Raw genomic sequence first — 21526 nt, forward strand, 5'->3', positions numbered from 1 at the left:
AGTTCATCGGGTTAACTAACTCAATAGTGGTACATGGGGGTCGTTAATTCAGAATGGGGTATATATACTTGTGATTTGGCGATGATGCTTATCATTTAACGCTGTGAAACCACCGGGTTTAGGCGCTGAACCATTTCTATATCCGCATTTCGCGATTATTTGGTGAGACTTTTTATCATGTCGTTATCAACAAATTGTTGTGACAGAAAGAAATTTGTGTTGTTAATTCCATCATAATCTGAGCTACGACTGTTCGATAATTATTGTTATAGTGGAGGAAATTATTTGGAAAAATGTGATAGTTACGCTCACCGTAAAGCAAATGCTACGGTATTTATTTCGGAATTTTCTCATTCTGCCAACACTCTTTTGACATTCCTTTCTAAAATCACTCATTCCTTGCATGCCACTGCAGACATTTTGTTTATCATTCGAGAATATTAAAAATTCCGTGAATATATTTTTTTATCGTCATTTTTTATCGCTCTAAAAATATTGAAACGCGAGCAGTGGATCAATCAGTGCCACTTGGATGAATTCCAATTGACATAAAGATTAATTATAATTATAACTTCGAGGGAATTTTTTAGAAACACTAGTGGCCATTGTCCTCTGGAACTCATCAATAACACACCTCCAGTAATCCTGCAATTATAAGTATGAAATAATTCCAATTTCAATTAAAAATTCTCTCTGACGAAGAGAGGCGGATGAATAATTGTTGTTACGTGAAATAATGTAGAGATGACTTAAAAATTATCCAGACTGTCGGGAGAATTCAAGGAATCCCGTATCATTGCACTCGTCCTCGCGTGAAGCCAAGGTTTTTGTCAATCGGCGTGACATTCAGTACTGAATAAATGAATACAATACATGAATATTATTTTGTGCAACATGCGTAAACCACGGCAAAAATACCCAATTATTTTAATTAAACAGTTACCTCCGTGGAAAAAATAGAATTTATTCTGTACTTCGAAATAAATCGTGTATAGAAAAATATTTCTGAGAACATAATTTTTATTTGTTATTCATCCTTCATGGAATTTATTATTTGCGATGTGTTTTCCCCTAAAAAAAGAGAATTTCTGGGTACTTATAGGCAAACTTATTGCTCCACTTCATGGGAATTGCTCTCAATCGAATTGACATTTTTACGAATGGTGACAGAGTGGATTAATTCCAGGGACCTGAAGATGAAAATTGAAGATTAAAAAAAAAAACAACAGCGCAAGAAATAGCGCGAAGAAAAAATTCCATGAAAAATTTCAAAAATTCCATAATTAATAATACAATATCAATATATTAATATAATAAATATAATAAATAAAAATTTTCTGGAAGTTTTTTTCCAAATGGCGATTGAGGGATAGCATATAGCAGGTGGTATTGTTTAAATAATATATTATTAGAGAATGTGAAATTGTTCTGATTGGAGTGAAATAGTATCACCTGGGCTGTAGTTTCCTGGCAAGTGTCGTAGGCGCTTGTCGCGGTAGTTTTTTCAACGTGCGATAACACATAGGGAGCATATACCTTCGTATGTGCCGTCTATATATTGCGAGGAATCAACTGGAAAAGTGATAGTCGGTCTCCAAACGCGATCGAGACTTCTTGGCTCCAAAAGATAAGCCGCATCCACGCAAACCGCAAGTATCGGTTAAACATAAAAAAAAGTGTGTACAATTCGTTCCATGATTTCGTAGGTCAGTGACACATGACTTAATTCACTTACGCCTCCAAAAATGATGAACGCCGCGAGAAAATTATCGATGAGGTACTGAAATCAATTTTATCATTAACAATCATTAACGTTCACTCAATTAAAATATTGTTGTACCTGCCGTTATCATTTCTCCCATTAAAATCGTGAATCACTTCGATTACCCATTCATTATCGCTATTAATCACATTTATCGATATCGCATTTTATCGATTAACTACATCTTCACCAAAGATTTCCATTGATTTTCAATAATTTCATGGAAATTCACGTTATCACTACAAAAAATGATTGAATGTCAATCAAATTAATTATATTTTTTAATGATTATTATACCAATAACCAGTGCCGCCTGATTTGCGAAGTTATCTGTTCCTCTGAATGTATTTTACCGCCAAAATGGCGCTTGTAAATAATGATAAAGTAATGATAATGACCCTGAAGTCCCTGCTGCATCTGGCAAGTGCAGAGTATCTTTCTGAATCGATAAAGATTTTTTTTTTCTTATTTTTTTTCTGTCTTTGTTTGGATGATACACGTGTGTCATGTATTTTGCAATGGGATACGCGTTTGGCGCGACGTCTACTCCACCCCTCGTGTCTATGGAGAAAGGGAAATATCACGCATGCCTCCTAGATTTTCCCTCCATGCCAAATACAGGAGTTCAATCTAGAGTATATTCGGACGTGAGTTTTTCGAGATCTTCCAGTTTTTCCATCTCAACGCATCATATAGTCGGTCCATTTCAAATTCAAAATAAAATCAACAAAAAATTTATTAATTCCACACTCTAGATTCACGAAATTGTTGACTTATCTTGTTGTTCGGTGAATAGTTCAGGAATAGTTAGCTGAGTGCGTGTGAACTTGACAAGTTTTTAAAAAGTGTTGACATGGTGGAATGTTTATGGTGGAATCAATTCAGATCTCTGGCGATATATTCTGGGGCTTGAATCCCTGATTTTTCCTCTGGAAATATCCAACCCTGAGATTTTCAATCATCTGGGTAATTTTTTCATCCTTTTCTCTGGATATTTTGAGTCTGTCATTTCGATTCCCCAATTTCTTTCACAAAATTATGGATTTTTGATCGCTAGCCGCTGTAAATTGATTTCGCGTGTTGGATTTGTTGGCATTAGATTGAAGCAGTGATTGGGTATTTTGGAAACTTGCTGGCGCATAGAGCGAGGGGTCATTAACTATTTTAGATTATTGGTATTGATTTTTTGGAATGCGATTGAGACGTTCTGTAGCGGAGTCTCGAATTGCTGGGAATGGAATGATTTAATGAGAGCGGTTTAATTAAAATATCGAGTCTCAAATAAATCAGTGATGATATAGCGATCGATAAACGATTATTGATGGCCGAATTGATGCTAGCGAGATAATAGACGCAAGAGTTAATTAATTTCTATGTGGGTCTGGAACGAAGCCGTTCCGAATCACTTCACGATCAGAAATGTACATCCGCCCTTCCAGGGAGGGTCACAAGATTCCCAACAAGAGGGTTAGCTTGCAGAATTTCATGGAGCCAATACTGCTGACTAGAGATCCATAAATAATCTGATATTCCAAAATATCCATTCAAAGCAGAATTCAATAAAAAAAATGCTAAACTCATTAATGAAAACACGAGAAATATAACTGAGCTGTCAATACCTGGTAAATATTACCACATTGGGTGATAATTCGTGCTAAAATTTGCGAATACGAGTCGTCGGATAAAACACGCAATCGAAATTTTTGGGGGAAAAAAGACGTGAAAAAATTGAAGAAGTTGAATTAAACATGAATGAAATTCCTGGAGGAAAGAAAACAAACAGCAGTTGGAGAAGCTGTAAGACTGTAATTCCATTTTCTCGTTACGTGAATCGGTCTTGCTTCTATTTTATTTTTCCCTCTCCCTCCGAGTAATTGTAGCTTTCAATGAATGAAGCATTCTCTATTTTCTCCGGGTTTACTCATGTCGAAAGGCATTTAGGACTCATGCCAAATTCATCAAGTGGATACACTCATGTGGCATTTTTCCGACGGTCACTTCCTGGTGAGCCATCAATTTTCGGTAATTAATATCCCGAAAGGGAATAAAATTGCACGGTGAATTCCCACGGTTTATTTCTCTCGTTACCCAGAAAAATAATCCCTGGGTTTGCTCAAAAAACCAGAGAATGTTTTTTTACTTCTGACGAAGATCTCGACATCTGCACATCGAAAAAAATATTTAAAAAATTACAGCGAGGCTCTAAAATTTGTTGAACCGCCCTTTCACTCTGAAATTTATGGGAATGAATAAAAAGTGTTACAGAATAAATTTCGAGGATTTTTTAAATGATGTTAAATGTTGATTTTTCGGTATTAATTATAGGAATTTATTGTTCCTAGCCTTTGAGATGTTTTACTCTCCATGAAGAGTTCTTGTGCTAGTCTCTATTTACTGGAGGAAAATGTTTTCCCTGTTGGGGTGATTCAATCCCTTGGAAACATGTTATCACAAATGGCCGATACATGAGATGTGAAAACTTCCTCGGTAGGATCTGAGTGGGGAAGAGCACGTGGAGCTTCCTCGGGGGTATTATAATTCCTGAGTATTTTTTCCATCGATCAGTGTCACTTGGGTGATACGAACAGTTCTCCAATTGAAATAATCTCCTAATCGTTGGAGGGACGGAAAATAAAAAGGAGTCGATTTTGGATAATCGATTGAACATTTATTTTCATAAAAAATATGAAAATAAATAATCCTCACGTGTGATAAACATCATTCGATGTAAATGAAAAAATTAATCCTATTAAATATTTACTGAACTTTGGGGATATACGAGAAATTATAATGGATGTAGAAATATTAAAAATTTATTCAATAACTTCACGATTTAATTAAAAATGAATAATAAGAATAATACAGTCGCATTTTTCCCTGCATTTCCGTTCAATTCAAATTCCCCGGTATGCCCTCATTTTTCTTTATTGTACTTTCGTAATTTCACATTGAAAATACCGGTAAAATGAGTGAGCAAATCGTATTAAGAATTTATTGGAAAATTCTGAATAAATTCAGAAATGGTTTGATTCCGAGACCCTCAAAGATTATTCTCACTTTATAAATAATCTTTTCAAAACGATCGCTGATTTTATATTATTATATAACTCTAAACATCAAATATAGAATAATCCAGTAAATAAATAAAATAAAAATCGATTTAAAAGCAATTGATTCGATTTGAATCCGCCAATTCGTTTTTACAAAATATGAAACTGATGGTGTGACAAAAATAGCGAGAATCTGAAAAATAAAAGAATAAAAAAAATGAAATGAATTTTTAAATATTTTCCCCCGGGATTCAACGATTCTCTCTATTTTTCAGACTAGTGGGAATGGAGGGTAAATTCCAGAGTCAAAATGGTGAGGATGAGACTCCTCACATAAACGGAAAGAAAATGTCCATGACGTTGAACGTCAACGGACTCTGGGACGTTGTCCCTCGTCTGGACCACTACAGGTACATTAAAAAAAAAATAATCCCATCCAACCCCGACTTGACTATTTCTGAAACTTCCAGAGCTAGCAGGCGAGCAAAGAGGCCCTCCCTGAGTGATCTGCACGATGGAAACCCCGTGAAAGTGAGTACTCAGTATTTTTCCAAGCAATTACGACATTCAGGTGCAACCGAAGGTGTTAATCTAACGTGTGAGAATAATTTAACCTGTCGGTTTGAATGCAACCCAGGGGTTGATTGCACATGTGTTTACCGAGCTCAATAATTTCCAGATCTAGTCAGACTTAACCGGTAAATACGTGTGTATTTACTAAAGTAATTCCATTAACCACAGATCATGTACTTGTAATCATATACTGGTATCTTTCATTCATTGGATCTCGTCATTGACGGCACGTAGGAAATCTATTACGTCTATCTCTCTATCAGAAACCTTGAGCTCTCCAAACAAGAACGACAATCATTTTTAACTTGTCCTAATTTTTCAATTAATAATGCAATAGAGTAATTAATTATTCAGAGAGTCCTTTCATTGGTAAATAAATTAATGAACATTAAGTGTGGACTCTATTCTACTCTGGTACTATGAAAACCAGGAGAGAGCTGGCGGTTTTATGAGAATAAATTCCATTCCTTCGGGGGAAGGTTTCGGAGGGATTAAATAATTTCACTCAATTTGGGGGATGTAAAGGAGGAGAAAGCCGGTGAAAGGGGAATTTCGTATCGACTATGGGGACAAGCGTTTGATTAAGTTTGTGAAGCAGTAAAACGACGAGATTACTGTGGGCGAATCTGAGACTCTGGGATGAGTAGAATTGATTTTTTCCTGTCAATTTCAGATTTTTTTTTATCGGATTTTTTGTTCCAGGAGGGTAATGTCGAGGCTGGAGTTGTTCCTGGCCCTGTTCATGGGGGCATTAAACTGGGGTGGATCCAGGGGGTGCTTATACCATGCTTATTGAACATCTGGGGGGTAATGCTCTTTCTACGACTCTCTTGGATTGTTGCTCAGGCTGGAATCCTCCAGAGTATGATTATTATTGGAATATCAGCTGGAGTTTGTGTCATCACTACTCTGAGTCTCAGTGCAATTAGCACTAATGGCGAAGTAAAGGGAGGTGTGTTGCCTTTTTTTTTTTTTCTTTCCTAGGACTAAGGTGTGTCCTGTGACGCCAGACGTTGTTTACCTCTCGTCGTTTTTTATCCGATAAATTTTATGGGGGAAGTCAATTAAAGTTATTTAGTGGGCAATCGAGGGCGAAGAGAATTTTTCCCAGTTGTGGAGTAAAGGAATTAGGAAATTACCGTCGAGTTTCAGCCCTGACCCCAAAAATTGACGGAAATTTTTCCCAGATGTGAAATATCATAAACAATAAGTAAACATTCACTCACGGTTACCCCTGGAATTATCTTTCAACTTCAATATTTATCGGACCGGTTTTTATTTATCAGGGAAATGTCGGTGCTTTGAAAATAATTATCAGATATACACGAATTATCAAAGCGTAATCGATAAATTATCTCGCGGAAACATGGAAAACATTTTTCATTGTTATTCTGGTGTATTAAAATCATTCCTGAATTTAGTGATGTTGACGGTCACTCGTTAGCGTGAAAAATTCAAATAATTATGAATTCGCAGGCGGAATCTACTTTATAATATCACGATCACTCGGGCCTGAATTTGGGGCCTCCGTTGGAATAGTATTTGCATTCGCTAATGCTGTTGCTGCATCGATGAACACCATAGGATTTTGCGACTCGATGAATGAGCTTCTTAAACCCACAGGGGGGATTATAGATAATGCTGTACAAGATACCAGGATTATCGGATGTATCGCAATGTTCATTATGATATTAATTTGCGCCGGGGGGATGGAGTGGGAGTCCAAGGTGAGCAATCCAATTCTATAGAATGAAAAATTGATAATTCAAAAAATTGAACAGCTCGATTTAAATCAATTGTGATAAATCAATAACTTATTCAGGCCCAGAATTTTCTGATTGGCATCATCGTCATCGCCATGTTCGATTTCCTGATCGGTGCGATCGTTGGCCCAAGGAGTTCCATTCAAGAAAACGCTGGATTCGTTGGATTCTCGGCGGAGACCTTCGCATCGAATTGGGGAGCTGATTATCGTCGTTTTGAAAATGTGAATTACGACTTCTTCTCAGTCTTCGCTATCTTCTTTCCATCGGTAACTGGAATTCAAGCCGGTGCCAACATATCTGGAGATCTGAAAGATCCTGCCAGCAGCATTCCTAGTGGAACACTCTTGGCGCTGCTCATCTCAATGATCAGTTACGTCATGTTCGTGCTTTTTGCTGGAGGTGCTGCTGTGCGTGATGCATACGGTAGTTACGATAATGGGACCATTATCAATTGCACCGTAGGGATTGACTGCGAATACGGTCTTCACAATAGTGTTTCGGTGAGTAAAAAAAAAATTCATGACATTTTTTACTCTTTTTACTCCTACCTAAACCAAAAAAAATACGGCTGCCAATGAAATTTACCCGCGACACTACCAGTGAATGTATGTTTGATAGATCATGCAAATGATGTCACTCTGGGGTCCATTAATCTACGCCGGATGTTTCGCAGCAACTTTGTCGACAGCCCTGACAAATCTACTGTCAGTTCCTAGATTAATTCAGGCCCTAGGTCGAGATCGAATTTATCCAGGATTGATATTCTTCAGCAAGGGCTACGGAAAAGCTGGTGAGCCCTATCGCGGCTACGTTCTAACTTTCTTCGTGGCAGCAGGCTTTCTTCTTATCGGTGAATATCCCAGAGTAGAGTGAAATCTTCAGCAAAAAACTCTGCAAACTTAACTGACAAAACAATAACATCTATTTCAGCCAATCTGAACGCTGTGGCACCGCTTATCTCGAATTTTTATCTAGCCTCGTATGCCCTAATAAACTTCTGCACCTTTCATGCTGCGCTCATCAGACCTCTCGGCTGGCGGCCGACTTTCAAGGTAAACAAAAATAATTAAATTCCTGGTAAATGAATTAACACGTGTCATTATGACGTTTTTCATGGATTTGTTATTTCTTTCAGTATTACAACACCTGGTTATCGTTACTTGGCTTTATTCTCTGTGTGGCCTTCATGTTTCTGATCGACTGGGTTACAGCGCTCATTACTTTCGTCGTTATTTTCGCGCTTTATCTCATTGTTGTTTATCGTAAACCTGATGTCAATTGGGGGGATAGTACCCAGGCGCAGACTTATAAGACAGCATTATCTGTTGTCCACAGGTAATCCATTTTAATCAATCGGATCTCTGAACTTGAAAGATAAATAATCTTCTAAGAGAATTAATTACGAATTATTCTATTATCAGTCATAAGAAAAAACGAGAAAAATGATTTTATTTTCCGGTCAGACTGAACTCCATCGACGAGCACGTGAAGAATTATGCTCCTCAGATTCTCGCCCTGTCAGGTGCACCAGGAACTCGTCCAGATCTTCTTCATTTGGCAAATCTCATTACGAAGAATAATTCCCTCTTAATCGCAGGGGAAGTTTGCCCGGTAAGTTCTTGAAAACTCATAAACTCGGAATTTCTGAATCTCCTTGATAACACGAGCTCTAAAAGCGTATATAGAGATATAAAAAGAGAAAGAGAGAATTTGAGCGATAATTATGTGGATAAACAGAAGTTTCAGTCACAGCCCAACAGAATTACAATATTTCCAACTTCTATCTTCCAAGTTCTGTCATTTATTGAGCCATGGGGAAAATTTCACCGATTTTCTCCGGGGGAATTTTTTATTCTCTTAACATAATCGCATTTCTTGAATAGGATCGTCTTTCCTATCGGCAAAGATCAGTGAGATTGAGAAATGGATATGCGTGGCTCCAGAGACATCGGATCAAGGCATTTTATCACGTCGTGGGAGATCTGTGTTTCGAGAGGGGTGCCTCAGCCCTCATGCAAGCAACAGGGGTTGGTAAACTAGCCCCTAATGTTGTGTTAATGGGCTACAAGACACACTGGGCCAGTTGTAATTACAAGGATCTCCATGAGTACTTCAATGTCCTCCAGTAAGAATTACGTTTTCTACTGATTTCTGTTTTTTCTTCTTCATTCTTCATTGCTCATTGCAAAATTTTTTTTTTCCGATAAATCAACTAGAAGACGAATCCATTGAGATAATGCATTCAATTCATCGTCTGGGGCGAATGAAACGCGTTTTTATGTCGATATTCAATATTTATTTCAATTACTTAACTAATTGATATGATTAATCATCTCACTTCGTTGCGTTCAATCGCAATGATAGATGAGAGGGAAATATGAGTAATAATCAAGTAATTGTTTGCAGTACTGCATTCGATCAAAAACTGGCAGTTGCTATGCTGCGTGTACCAAATGGATTGGATTCATCGGTTATCTCTAATCATATCGATGAGGAGCACCTGATGCAGAGTAGTTACGATCTTGCTGGAAATACGTTGATGCACGCAGACAGTGATTTATCAATGAGCAGCATTATGCCGAGGGTTCAGAGTGTACCGACAATTGGTACTCAGTATGTTGGGGTTGATAGTCCCTCTTCCATCGCCAGGGAATCTCCCACGCACTTCAGTGCCAGGGATCATTTGAAATTCAAAAAGAAACATGCAGCCGATAAAATGTTGTAGTAAGTTTTTTAATTATTTTAATTAATTTGTAGTGAATTCGTTGGACTGATTTTTTTTTTGTTTCTGATTATCACAGTGAGAGGAAAATTGGCACGATTTCACAACCGGAGTACATGACTGTTTTCACAAAGAAGCATAAGCGCGGTGTCATTGATGTCTGGTGGTTGTACGATGATGGAGGTAATTCGTTAACGAAAAACTCAGGTGAATTCAGTAGCAAAGTGGTGGGGTAAATTTTTTCATGTATTTCTAGATATTTTTGTGGCTATTATACCAATTATATCTCATCGCTTTGCTACTGAATCAATTGGTGAGGGTTTCAAACTCATTTTTAAGTGGTAGACCTCTCAATTTCCAGGATTAACGATCCTATTACCATACATCATCAGTACAAGGACAAATTGGGAGCATTGCAAGATGAGGATATTTGCCCTAGCGAATCACAAACAGGAAATTGGAGCACAGGAGAAAGAGTGAGATTAATTCCATCATAATTCTCACAAATACAACTTCATCCACTCACCGATAATTAAATATTTTTTTCATCCTCCAGAATGGCAGAAATCATGGCTAAATTTCGGATTAAGTACGAGAGCTTGAAAATGGTGGATGACATCAGCGTTCGGCCGAAACCGGAAACTCAGGAGTTCTTCGACAAGCTCGTCGCTGATTTCCGTAAAAACGAATCGAATGGCTCCCCAGACTGTCTGATAACAGAATTGGAACTGCAGACACTGAGGGATAAGACGTATCGACAGCTGCGTCTTAGGGAACTGCTCTTGGAAAACTCTAGTCAATCGACATTAGTCGTGATGTAAGAAAATTTAATTGATGATCTCTGAATGATTTGAACAAAAAAAAAAAATGATCTGCAGGTCTCTCCCGATGCCGAGGAAGGGGGCAGTCTCGGCACCACTTTACATGGCGTGGCTGGAGGCCCTGACCGCCGATATGCCGCCGACTCTCCTCATCCGAGGAAATCAGGCATCCGTCTTAACATTCTATTCGTAGTCATGTAATACACGATGCAGTCATACGTACGAATAATCTCATAATTTCCCGATGAATGTGTCGATAATTAATAGAAAAATGAGCAACAAATCGACACCAGAGAAAAAATGTTTCATGGGTAATGAAAAACCCAGTGCTGCTCTCTCACCCTCAGAACTCCCACAGTATTTTTACCGTCAATGCCTCCAATATATACCCTTAAATCATCTCCCATATTTATTTCAATCCCTAAATATCCAGTTATTTAGACGAAAACATGTGTATATACTTAATGAAAAGCTCATTGAGCAGCTGTAGACGTAATCGAACTCAAGTTCAATCCATAATCTGTAACTATACGATTACTTAAAATGCAACACGACAGTATTTATTATTTTCTAAATGTATATCCGTTTCTGTAGGCAATGAATCACTTATTAATTGAATAAGATAAAATACGAAATTTAAATACTCTTGTGTCTTCGTTTTTTTCTTCTCCGAGAAATCTCACGCCTCAAATCTCAATCTCAAGTGTCAGAACTCTTCATGCGTATTCGTCCGCTCAGGGAGAGGGATCTAAAAATAAAATTCAGCAACAGTGAAAAATATTTACTCAACAATCAGCATGGGGTATAAAAGTCGGCGAAATTCACATTCGCAAATAACAAATTGATTCTGAAAAATCGTAGAAAGATATTTTGGTGGGACTTTTAATTATTTCGCAGTACGATATTGAATTCGATTGATGGGGTTTAAAAACTAATCCCACAAAAATATCCTCAGACTAAAAAAAAAAAAACAACAAATGTGGCTTTGAGAGGACCAATTGGATCGGAGTAATAATTCACACGAGCCATCAACATCTCACAACATCTCACTTGTTGTTGATCGGAGGTTCAAAGAGTCTGTTGAAGACTGGTTGTATATGTTCAATCATATCAGTCGTCAGCATGCTTCTTCCCTTCTCTTTGAAGGCAGCAGCATTGCATTCTCTGGTTAGTCTCGATGCTGCGTAGGCAGCTGTCATGGGAGCTGAGAGTGCCATTTCACTGGGGCCAGCAGTGATACCCCACCACCAGAATACAGCCAGAGCACCAGCCAAAAGGTCCCCCTGGCCGCCACATCGTCTCCCTGATCCAGAAATAGCGCAACAGAGAGCTTCCGTTCCCTTATGGCCATCAACAATCGTATCCTTCGCCCCTTTATTCAGGATCACGACGTTTTTCCCGATGGAATCCGCCAGGTGCTTCAACTCTGAGATCTTCACCACTGGAACTGGCTGGACTGTTCTATCCAGAAAGGCCTTCATCAGACGACTGAACTCCATGGCATTTGGTGTCAGGATAAGTCCTGGGTAGTCCTTGACCAATTCAGGCTTCTGAGAAATGAGGTACAGACCGTCTGCGTCGATTATCAATGGTTTCTTGAGATCTCTGCAGATACCAATCAACTCTGACACTGTCTTGAAAATCTTCTCGTCACGACCCAGACCTGGCCCTATCAAGATCACGTGCAGCCTGTCCAGCCAGAGTTTTATCTGTCTTATCGCGTCGTGGTGGTCCAGGATCGGGTGAACAATGGGATCTGGGCTGAAGGATTTTATCGGACCACCGGCGTCTTTTGTACAGAAAATGTGCACCAGGTCTGCTCCTGTTCTGAAGGCACTCATTCCTGCAGAGAAAAATGGCAAGTTCTGTGCTACAAAAATTTCTACTGAATTTTTATTCTCACCTGCGAAAAACGGCGCTCCTGTGTACTCTGTGCTCCCTCCAACGATCGCAATCCTACCATCCTGACCTTTATATTTCGTTGTACTCAAGGATGGAACTATTCTTCGGACGGATTTTAACATCCGCTCGTCTAAAGATATCTGGGCTGACATGACGGGGCGCTTGGGGTTTCCGAATTTTTTAGGGGTTCTGGAGATAAATGAAGCTAATGGGAGGAACATCTGGGGATCATTAGAGGAATCAAATGTATAATACCTAGATAATCCTCGAGGTTATGTTTATTCTGCTTCTACAAATTTTTTTGATTTTCTAAATTGTCAGGATTTCCAAATCTTTAGTTGACCTCAGCATGCAATGAACAAAAATTTTGAGTTTTCCGGTCATTCACTGGCAGATTTTTCGGAGAAATAGATGATTGTGAGTTCCAGGAATATTTTTGATGTTTGTTTTGAATGGGGAAGCAATGACGGGTCAAAACAGCTGACTGGAGCGCCGGAATGCAACGTCAGAGGTGAGCCAATGTCAGGGTTCTATGTGGTGTTTATCTTTTGATGTTTTCGCGTGATTGTCATAATATTTGGGGAACCGCGGAGTTGTTATTTTATAAATACCTATTTCTCAAACACTGATTTGCAGACGAAGTTATTGAACTCATTCGATCGATAATATACAAATGCAATTTAAACATTGTGAAATAACAGTGAGATGTAAAAATATGAAAAGTCAATAAAAAGATAAAAAAATTCTCGAATACTTTCTCCTCTTTATTTGAAATTGTAACTATAATATATTATAATGGTAATATAATGAGATAAACGTACTAAAAGTATAGGAAATATTTCCAGTGAATCAATTACTCATTAGTCTCTTATAAATGTTCAATTACAAAATGGCAGCAACACTGTTGTGATCTGTAATTTTAATAATGGAATGCCCCATACTCTACTCGTTTTTTTTTTCAATCGAATGAGACAATTTGGGGAAAGGGGATTTATGCTGAGAGGGAGTACTGATTCTTCAACCTCTGGAATTCAATTTCTTTCTGGAGATACTCCTTGACAAATGGATGTTCAAGATTTGAATCCTTGAGCTGACTCAAGTACCGGTTGGCAACCTCTGGGGGCTTTCCCATGTGCTGTGACAGAACAATCATATTGATTAGAGTGTCAGGGTTATTGCTGTCCTTGTCGAGGGATTCTTGAAGGGCTGTTTCCGCCTCTTCGTATTTAGCTTGACCAATGAAACAAGTTGCTTGGCCATTTAGTAGCATACTCGTGCTGGAGTGTTTGTCAATCATTTCCTGAGGAGCATTGTGAACCGTGAATTACGCATTTAGTCGAAAAAAAATGGAAATAATAAAAATCTCCAATGCTACCAATTTGTTAACAAACCTGGAAGATATAATAAGCATCCTGGAGTTTGTCACCTCCACTGCTGATGTTAACCCAGGCCTGAGCAAGTTGAGTCAACGTAGCATCATCATCCTTCTCCTGCATGGCTTTGAGCTCCTTCCTGGCAAGATCCAACCTGTCCATCTTCAAATAAATCTGAAGAGTGAGGGCCATGCACTCGAGATTCTCAGCGCTGTGCAAAACCCTCAGGGCTGACTCCAGATTCTTCTCGTGGTAATAAATAGTCGCAGCGACGATCATTCCATTGTGGTTATCTCCAAAATTACCAGAATTCTTATCCAGCTCATTGAGAATAGCATCTCGTTTTCCAGGAGTCGCAAAGTACTCAGCCAACAGCTTGAGAGGTTGGAGATTGACTGGTGATGAGTTATTTATCTCATCCAGGACAACTCGAAATTTCCTCTGGGCGATGTACGCACGGTAAAGGAAAACGTCCCTCTCCAGGGCTACATCCGACGATGAGGGCTGTTTACCAATTAATTATCGATTATTATTGAATAAACAATGAGAATGTCATGTGCAATGCGACATACTGCAGGTGAACCCTATGCACCTTCAATCTCTCCAGAATAAGGCTGGACAATTCATTTTTCCTTCCGACAACTTTTCAATTTTTATTGACATGGGGAATGATATGGTATTTTTTTCTTCAGATAATGATAATTAGAGGCAGATAATGACAATTAGTAATGAGAGCATGTGCAATGCGGCATAATACATGGGTGTAGCCTCATTCTTGGAAGTTTGAGGTTATTAATGTTTTTGTATAGAGATTTCTTGGGATTTATTGGTTTCACAGGTTATTACCTTCACTTTTTGAGCCTCGGTGATGCATTGCTGGTAATTACCGATGTAGAAGTGATTTTTAACGTCAAATAACTCGTCAACATCACCCTGCTGACGTGCCATCTTGACTGCTTCTGTGACGTTTCAGTTCCAGCCGTTTCGACTTATCTGGAGTTTCCACGTGTTTCTTGTTTGGTTCATATTTTGGAACCATTTTGGAGCAGCCTTCCAGGAATTTTACCCTTTCCACTGATAATTTTACCCCTAGATCAGATGCATTATCAGCTGTTCAATATGATTTTTTTCTCATGAGTCAATATAAATGTGAAAAAGCTAGAATAATTTATTGAGATTTGTCCTGTAGTGTTTTTTGGTCTGGCCCTCTTCAGACGAAATTACGAAATTATCAAGTAAAGAATAATGTCCTGAATGCAAACCACTCGCGGTTAGAAAAACACATTTTCAAGTGTTTTAGCTAATATATTCATGCCATTAGTGCAGCAATTAGTGATAGATACCAAAGAGTGATTTGTTGAAGTAATCATGAAGTCGTTGCTCTTGTCAGTCGTTTTGATTTGCGCATTGTCATGTGTCATTGGGGTGAGTGAAAATTTCTTGATGATGATTTGGTGTTACCAACAAGATCAAGAGAAAACGTCGCAAGCTGGGCATTTCAATTTAATTACACTACCATGGAGATGACAATTATTTTTATTCATGGATTTTATGATTGCAGAGTGAGCTGGACTATGATGGCTGGTTACAAATTCGGCTGTACCACGCACTGAATGATGATCCAGTCCCTCACTTTGCTGAAAGAGGAAACATCACAGTAACTAGTATCCGAACAGGTGCTTCAACAATAGGTCAAATGGGCCTGCAGCCCTCACAAGTGAATAGTTTGACGAAACTCGCGCAAAATTCCAGGCAATATCGTTTGAAAGCTGTGATCAAAGGATCATCGGGTGCAGAGACGACACTTTACACATCAGTACCTGCGGTAATTGTGCAATAATTCAGGAAAAATAATTAGACGGTTGAGCTGATTATTATCTCTTTATATTTACAGTGCCATTTATTAGGAACTGAACTCGAGGACATCATCACGATTTGGCTGGATGCAGGGGCAGATCCAGTGTCAATAACTCAGGTTTCGCCAGGTCCCTGTAGTCTAGATACACCCACTACCTCGATGTGGACGAGTAGTGTTCAGGTACGATATCCTGATGGGGGACCTATACCTGATACTGCCTCGTACATTTATAAATTGGAGCGTGAGAAAGAAGCCAGGGAGAGAGGAGAAACCAAAGACAACAGATCATTTTTTGCTAAATACGTAAGACATTTATTGCATTAACGTGAATTGAAAATGTTATTTGTTTATGCATTGATTGAATTTTTTATTTCGCAGTGGATGTATATAATTCCTGCTCTGATATTCTTCGTTCTGTCATCGGCGACGAATCCCGAAGCAGGTGGAGCTGGCAATGGAGGCCAGAGGCAATGATAATCTCCAGATAATTAGAAAATTAATTCTATTCGATATTTCCTCTATCATTTCATTATGTTCACGTCATTGCAACGTATTTCTTATGAATTGTATCAATAAATTTTTCAATGCAAACACGAGTACGTTTATTCCGGGCTGAGGGTGGAGGAAAATCAATAATTGAGACAACGCAGGTGAAACAGGTGATACCTCGTCAGAAAACAGTTGTCATTAATGCCTCGGGGAAATGGCAGCATTTTCGTTGAATTTACAGAGAAAATTTGAGCCGGCGCTTGTTAGCTGCGGCAAATTTGATGGTTCTCATGCCTGTCTCGTGTTTGCTACTTCAGCTGGGAATATTGTGGTCCATAGTCCTCACAGGCAGCCACCCACTGACATAACTGAGAGTCATCATGAGAATTTGGAGAAGAGACTCGAGTGGAACGGAGAAATCGCCGAATTGCAAATTGGGCGACAGGTCATTTCAGTTTATTAAATTCCTTATAAATGCAACAGCAGTTGCAGAATTTTTAACAGTGAATTCCGAAATTTATGACCATTCCAGGTGATGTCTCTATGTACAGGTCGTTTGACAGAGGATGAGAGAGACATTCTACTCATTGGGACTGTTACACATGTTCTGGCGTATCAGGTCGAGGATAATACCGATTTATTTTACAAAGAGGTAAAAATTTTCGTTTAAAAAATGCAAAAAAAAAAATCCAAAGGGTCTGATCTATGTTTTTTGGGGAGGGAAAATAATTTTTTTTTTTCTGTTTCAACTGATATACTCTAGCCTGTTATAATACACTGTTTTCATTTTTATTCGATTTAAAAAATGATTTAAAATCATTTTACAAATAAGTAATTTTTCCACTCCAAAAAAATCGTAGATCAGGTACGAGATTCTTGTTGGGGAGTACAAGACAATTTTTTTAGGTATCTGATGGAGCTTTTTCAATGACAATTGGCAAACTCAGTTGGCTCCCAAATCAGGTAGCAATAATTGGTGGTAATTGTTCGATAACAGTATTGGATTCTGAAGGTAATGAGGTGTACTGGACAGTCATGGGTGACATTGTTCGATCGATCGCTGTTCTCGATTTCGACGGTGACGGAGAAAACGAGGTACTCATAAATATCCATCTATTCTAGTTTAATCTAACTAATAAAGATTACTCCATCATCAGTTATTGGCTGGGACTGAAGATTGCGAGATTAAAGCGTTGAAAGAGGACTCGGTTCTCTGGGAGACCAAAGAGACTGGACCTGTAACAGCTCTCGTACCTCTTCCTGGTAGACAATTTGCATATGTCGTTGCAAATGGAATCGTTGGGATCTACGAGAGAGGACAGAGGCTCTGGAGAATTAAAGTATGTCTCATTGTTTCTGTCGGGATTTTATTAAATGTTGTTTTTGATTTTTGTCCAGTCGAAGCACAAAGTCATTTCTGTACGAAGCTATGACGTCAACGGTGATGGAACCAATGAGTTGGTAACCGGATGGAGCAGTGGCAAAGTCGACGCGAGGTCCTGCATAAATGGAGATGTTTTATTCAAGATTCAAATGACTGCTGGAATCGCTGGTCTCGTTGAGGCTGATTACAGGAGAACTGGAATACCTGATTTGGTGATAGTCTCAATAGCTGGAGAAGGTAAAGGAAATGTTTCCATGAAATACCATAGAAATTAATTGAGGAAATTGGATTTTGGGAATTCCCAGTGCGGGGATATGCATCAGGATCGATAGTGGAGACTCCAGAGCCTGGAGAACTCATGAGAAAACTTCTGGCGAGGAGGCAAACCCTCTTAACAGAGATGCGACATCGTGGTGCTCCATTTCAGAGTCATCTGACAACGAAATTATTGACAAGTCTCTTTGCTGGACGTGGAGCTGCGAGACTCGCTCTAGCCTCTGGTCCAGGATTACTTATACATTGTGCTATTGTTTTCGCGGAGGGAGTCTTCGATGGGGAAACACTTGTGGCACATCCTAGAAGACCGGTTGGAGAGCTGGAGATTGAACTAAGACCGTCTAAGAATTCCGTTGTCGACTTGCACGTTAAAGTTTGCTTGGGGACTGATAACACGGATTTATTTCAGGTAACTGAAGCAATTAATTGATGGATTCTTCATTGAAGTATCAAAAGGTGTGATACGAAAAATTTTTTTTTATAATTTCCAGGTGATCGAAGTGATGCACCAACTCCCAAGATTTTGTATGTACGAAATAATTCCAAAACCAGCGACTGTATCTGAAGAATTGAGAAGTTGTGGAGTTATCTTCGAAGTAAGCAGAACATTATGAATAAATAATGGGATTATTATAAAAATAATTGATGATTTTTTGAAGATTGTAGAGAGACCTCAACGAGTTGCTCTGTGGTTGAACCAGAGTCTGTTGCTATCAGAGGAATTAGAAGTGGATGAGGATGGCCCTGGGGCTAGATTCATCGAGGTCTGGTTGAGGGGCATGAGGGATAATAAAATTCACTGCCTGCGTGCAAGTGCAGACGGTAGAGCTAGCATCCAAAGCGAGGACCCGAGTTTCGCTGGTGATATAATTCAATCACTGGCAATGTACCTGGGAATTCAAGAACTCACCTCAGAGGCGAGATTTCCATCTGAGGAACGCAAATTAAGTACAGCTTTAGAACGAGTTAAAGGTACAAACAATTTTTAAAACCATTTCTCGTTATTTACAATTGTTTAAAATTCTTACCCTCTTGATTTTAGGCTTGAGAGAAGTGGAAGCACGACTTCAAGCTGATGCGGCTGGTGGATCCACTCTCTTGAAGAACCTTGTGATAAGATTCGAAGATGCTAGGATTCTAGAGGACGTGGAGGGAATGAGGAAACGTCTCCATCAGTTGAAGACAATCAACAGTGACCTGATGAGGGAGCACGAAATTCGCATGAACAGTAGTAAAGAATTATCAGCCACTCTGAAGGAACTCAATGTTGGAGTTCGTTATGCCGCACGATTACGAGGTAATGATTGTCTATAGAATTTTTGCATTCTCTTCAATGATGGAGCACTAATTACAGTTGGCAGAGCATCGACGAATGCAGTGGCTCGATGCAGAACAGCTATCCAAGATGAAGACTCCAAAGCACTAATTCTAGCTTTACAAAATGGTTAATAATTTCCTTAAAAGATCATTTTTAATACTTTTTGACGGGTAAAATTAGAAACCATTGATTACGATTTTGAGTAACATCCCCAGAAATAAAGAAAAAATGCATAAAATAATTACAACTTTTTATGTAAAAATTTTAATCTCTATAAAATCGTATTAAATCTACATACAGCCACTGAACTTGTCGCAGCAAAAACCAGGTCCTTCCTCCTCATACTCCTCCCTGGTTGATAAAAAAGTCTTCATTGACGAATCCCCAGCGAATAATTTTCCTCCCTCCCAGGCATAACTTTCCGGATTCTCTGGGAAATTGACATTAATCTTGAACTCATCAGGGGACAAACTCCTGAGATCTTTGTAAACTCTCTCGTGGAATCCACTGAACTTGCAATTACCCCCAGTAAGAACGATATTCGCCAGAAGATGTGGCCAGGTTTCTTCCTCACAGGCTTTGATAGAATCGACGATGGCCTCTGGGATTCCCATTTGCCTGATCCCAACGTCCGAGGGATTAAAAAGAATCTCAGGAATAGCGAATCGTTCATTATTGAGTCTGAGCGTTTGGTGTTCACTCTGGGGCTCTGGATCCTTGAGAAATCCCCGCCTCAAAGATGTGTAATCAGGCAGAACGTAATCCTTAACGACAGGATTACTCTCCACTTTGGTCTTGGCTCTCTCCATGTCCTTGAAGAAGTCCTGAGAAACGAAGCACGAATCCTCCTTCACCTGATTGATGACGTAAGTCTCGTCCATGACGTGCAACTGACGATAGGAGATTATTTCTTTGAGATGATTAGTGAGAAGTTTACCCCCGACGTCGACTCTCCTGATTCCTTCCTTTACCTTGACGCCGTTGACGTAAGGAACAATATGCGTGAAGCTGTAACCAGAATCCACTACAAGACATGCTTTTGTCTCAGGGTGCAGGAATTTATAATGGTACTGAGAGAGACTTGATGCATTGACCAGCAGAAGACTTGGACACTCGTATTCCTCGAAGAATATCTCCACCATTGCCTCCTGGATTGGAGCAAAATTGAAGGGAGGCTCTGTTATTATTGTTGGACAGTTGTTCAGCGAAGTTGATAGGCAGTCCTTGGAGAATATGTAATCCCACACTGTTTTTTGGACGTCCCAGTTGACGAGATATCCTTTCTGGTATGGCAGCATGTAGAACAGACCTGAGGCATCACGACAGTCCTCTATCTGATTGCCAATGAAGGGACGACGACGTTCACTCTTCGCTTTCATTATACAGTTTGGAATTATCTGAGGAGGACCGTTGGAAAATCCAGCTTTGATGGTATAAGCTCCATTATCAAGCACGAATGCCATATTCCCTTGTTTACTGATCGAACTCTTCATATGTTGAATGTAAAAGTGAATTTGTCTTTCTATAATCTGTGTTTACATACAAACAATTAGCCACTGTCAACCGGCGTAAGCAACAATTGATAACCTCCAAATTTTCATTTCGGCATTATTGCACTCGTTGGTTGACAAACGATAATTCCAAGGACAGAACATAAAAAAGATAAACTTATAGGACGCTAGTAGTAATTGTTCATTGATTTTGGAAAGGAGTTAATGGTTAAATGGGGGAAAAAGGTGAGGAATTCTCAGGAACTATCAGGATTCATGTTGAACCCGCGCTGAAACCTTACTGTAGCGGATAGGTCAGAACAAAGAGGATTGAGTAAAGTGGAGGCTCAATTCTGGGGGTTTGAGTGACCCCAGCTGCATGGGAGTACTGCACCCCACGAGAGGGAGGGCGCAACACGCAATGCTGGGGTGTCCGTCTAAAATTTAGCTGACTGTCGAACGAGCGGAAGGGAGAAGTCAGATCTTGTGGAATTTCAATGAAAAAAATTATTCAATATGTTGAATATATACCACTAATGAATTTATATTTTTAAATGAGCGCGTTGTCTCAATGGTAACGTGCTTGCCTACCACGCCGACAGCCGGGGTTCGATACCGCCGTTGTACTTTTTTTTTTAAAATAATTTCAATTTTAACTTTTTTTAATTGGCTAATCAATCTAAATATTGTTTAAACACTGAATTTTTGAAAAGCGGAAAGATATCCTGTGAAATTGAAAATT

The 21526-nt window shown here is 39.1% G+C and overlaps 6 protein-coding genes and 1 long non-coding RNA gene across 11 annotated transcripts; 3 read left to right on the forward strand and 4 right to left on the reverse strand.

The window, feature by feature from the left end:
* Nucleotides 1-103: 103 nt before the first annotated feature.
* Nucleotides 104-11335, forward strand: NKCC (sodium potassium chloride cotransporter). 4 transcript variants are annotated; one of them, XM_011299745.1, is made up of 16 exons: nt 104-162; nt 5088-5222; nt 5283-5343; nt 6088-6337; nt 6862-7112; nt 7208-7651; nt 7770-8001; nt 8082-8203; nt 8287-8486; nt 8615-8762; nt 9035-9276; nt 9558-9875; nt 9953-10056; nt 10235-10349; nt 10430-10690; nt 10752-11335. In XM_011299745.1, the coding sequence occupies exons 2-16, from the start codon at nt 5098-5100 to the stop codon at nt 10885-10887; spliced, it is 3009 nt and encodes a 1002-aa protein (XP_011298047.1). In that variant the 5' UTR covers nt 104-162; nt 5088-5097; the 3' UTR covers nt 10888-11335. The 4 variants fall into 4 exon arrangements, with proteins under 4 accessions (XP_011298047.1, XP_011298046.1, XP_011298050.1 ...); XM_011299744.1 differs by lacking the exon at nt 104-162 and adding an exon at nt 1689-1777; XM_011299747.1 differs by lacking the exon at nt 104-162 and adding an exon at nt 2460-2728.
* Nucleotides 170-1988, reverse strand: LOC105263501 (uncharacterized). The gene is made up of 5 exons (XR_891901.1): nt 1841-1988; nt 1453-1780; nt 944-1190; nt 729-852; nt 170-645 (listed from the first exon to the last, which is right to left on the reverse strand). It is a non-coding gene; the product is annotated as an uncharacterized lncRNA (long non-coding RNA).
* On the reverse strand, nt 11229-13273 carry Naxd (NAD(P)HX dehydratase). Of its 2 annotated transcripts, XM_011299743.1 has the most exons (4): nt 12852-13273; nt 12598-12785; nt 11745-12537; nt 11229-11442 (listed from the first exon to the last, which is right to left on the reverse strand). In XM_011299743.1, exons 2-4 carry the CDS (start codon nt 12746-12748, stop codon nt 11394-11396), a joined length of 993 nt encoding a protein of 330 aa, XP_011298045.1. In that variant the 5' UTR covers nt 12749-12785; nt 12852-13273; the 3' UTR covers nt 11229-11393. The 2 variants fall into 2 exon arrangements, with proteins under 2 accessions (XP_011298045.1, XP_011298044.1); XM_011299742.1 differs by having other exon boundaries at nt 12598-13273.
* A 66-nt stretch (nt 13274-13339) lies between these two features.
* On the reverse strand, nt 13340-15011 carry epsilonCOP (coatomer subunit epsilon). The gene is made up of 3 exons (XM_011299749.1): nt 14816-15011; nt 13988-14473; nt 13340-13896 (listed from the first exon to the last, which is right to left on the reverse strand). The coding sequence occupies exons 1-3, from the start codon at nt 14915-14917 to the stop codon at nt 13588-13590; spliced, it is 897 nt and encodes a 298-aa protein (XP_011298051.1). The 5' UTR covers nt 14918-15011; the 3' UTR covers nt 13340-13587.
* A 95-nt stretch (nt 15012-15106) lies between these two features.
* EMC10 (ER membrane protein complex subunit 10) lies at nt 15107-16418 on the forward strand. Its single transcript, XM_011299750.1, has 4 exons — nt 15107-15394; nt 15531-15794; nt 15864-16130; nt 16206-16418. The coding sequence occupies exons 1-4, from the start codon at nt 15338-15340 to the stop codon at nt 16299-16301; spliced, it is 684 nt and encodes a 227-aa protein (XP_011298052.1). The 5' UTR covers nt 15107-15337; the 3' UTR covers nt 16302-16418.
* A 112-nt stretch (nt 16419-16530) lies between these two features.
* LOC105263505 (Bardet-Biedl syndrome 2 protein homolog) lies at nt 16531-19464 on the forward strand. Its single transcript, XM_011299752.1, has 10 exons — nt 16531-16761; nt 16849-16968; nt 17223-17411; nt 17474-17656; nt 17715-17937; nt 18006-18385; nt 18468-18572; nt 18636-18948; nt 19019-19273; nt 19331-19464. The coding sequence occupies exons 1-10, from the start codon at nt 16531-16533 to the stop codon at nt 19423-19425; spliced, it is 2094 nt and encodes a 697-aa protein (XP_011298054.1). The 3' UTR covers nt 19426-19464.
* Nucleotides 19465-19532: 68 nt separating this feature from the next.
* On the reverse strand, nt 19533-20778 carry Arp6 (Actin-related protein 6). Its single transcript, XM_011299751.1, has one exon. The coding sequence runs from the start codon at nt 20755-20757 to the stop codon at nt 19585-19587; it is 1173 nt and encodes a 390-aa protein (XP_011298053.1). The 5' UTR covers nt 20758-20778; the 3' UTR covers nt 19533-19584.
* Nucleotides 20779-21526: the final 748 nt, after the last annotated feature.

Source organism: Fopius arisanus, unplaced genomic scaffold, assembly GCF_000806365.1.
Source record: "Fopius arisanus strain USDA-PBARC FA_bdor unplaced genomic scaffold, ASM80636v1 scaffold00015, whole genome shotgun sequence".
Lineage (NCBI taxonomy): Eukaryota > Metazoa > Arthropoda > Insecta > Hymenoptera > Braconidae > Fopius > Fopius arisanus.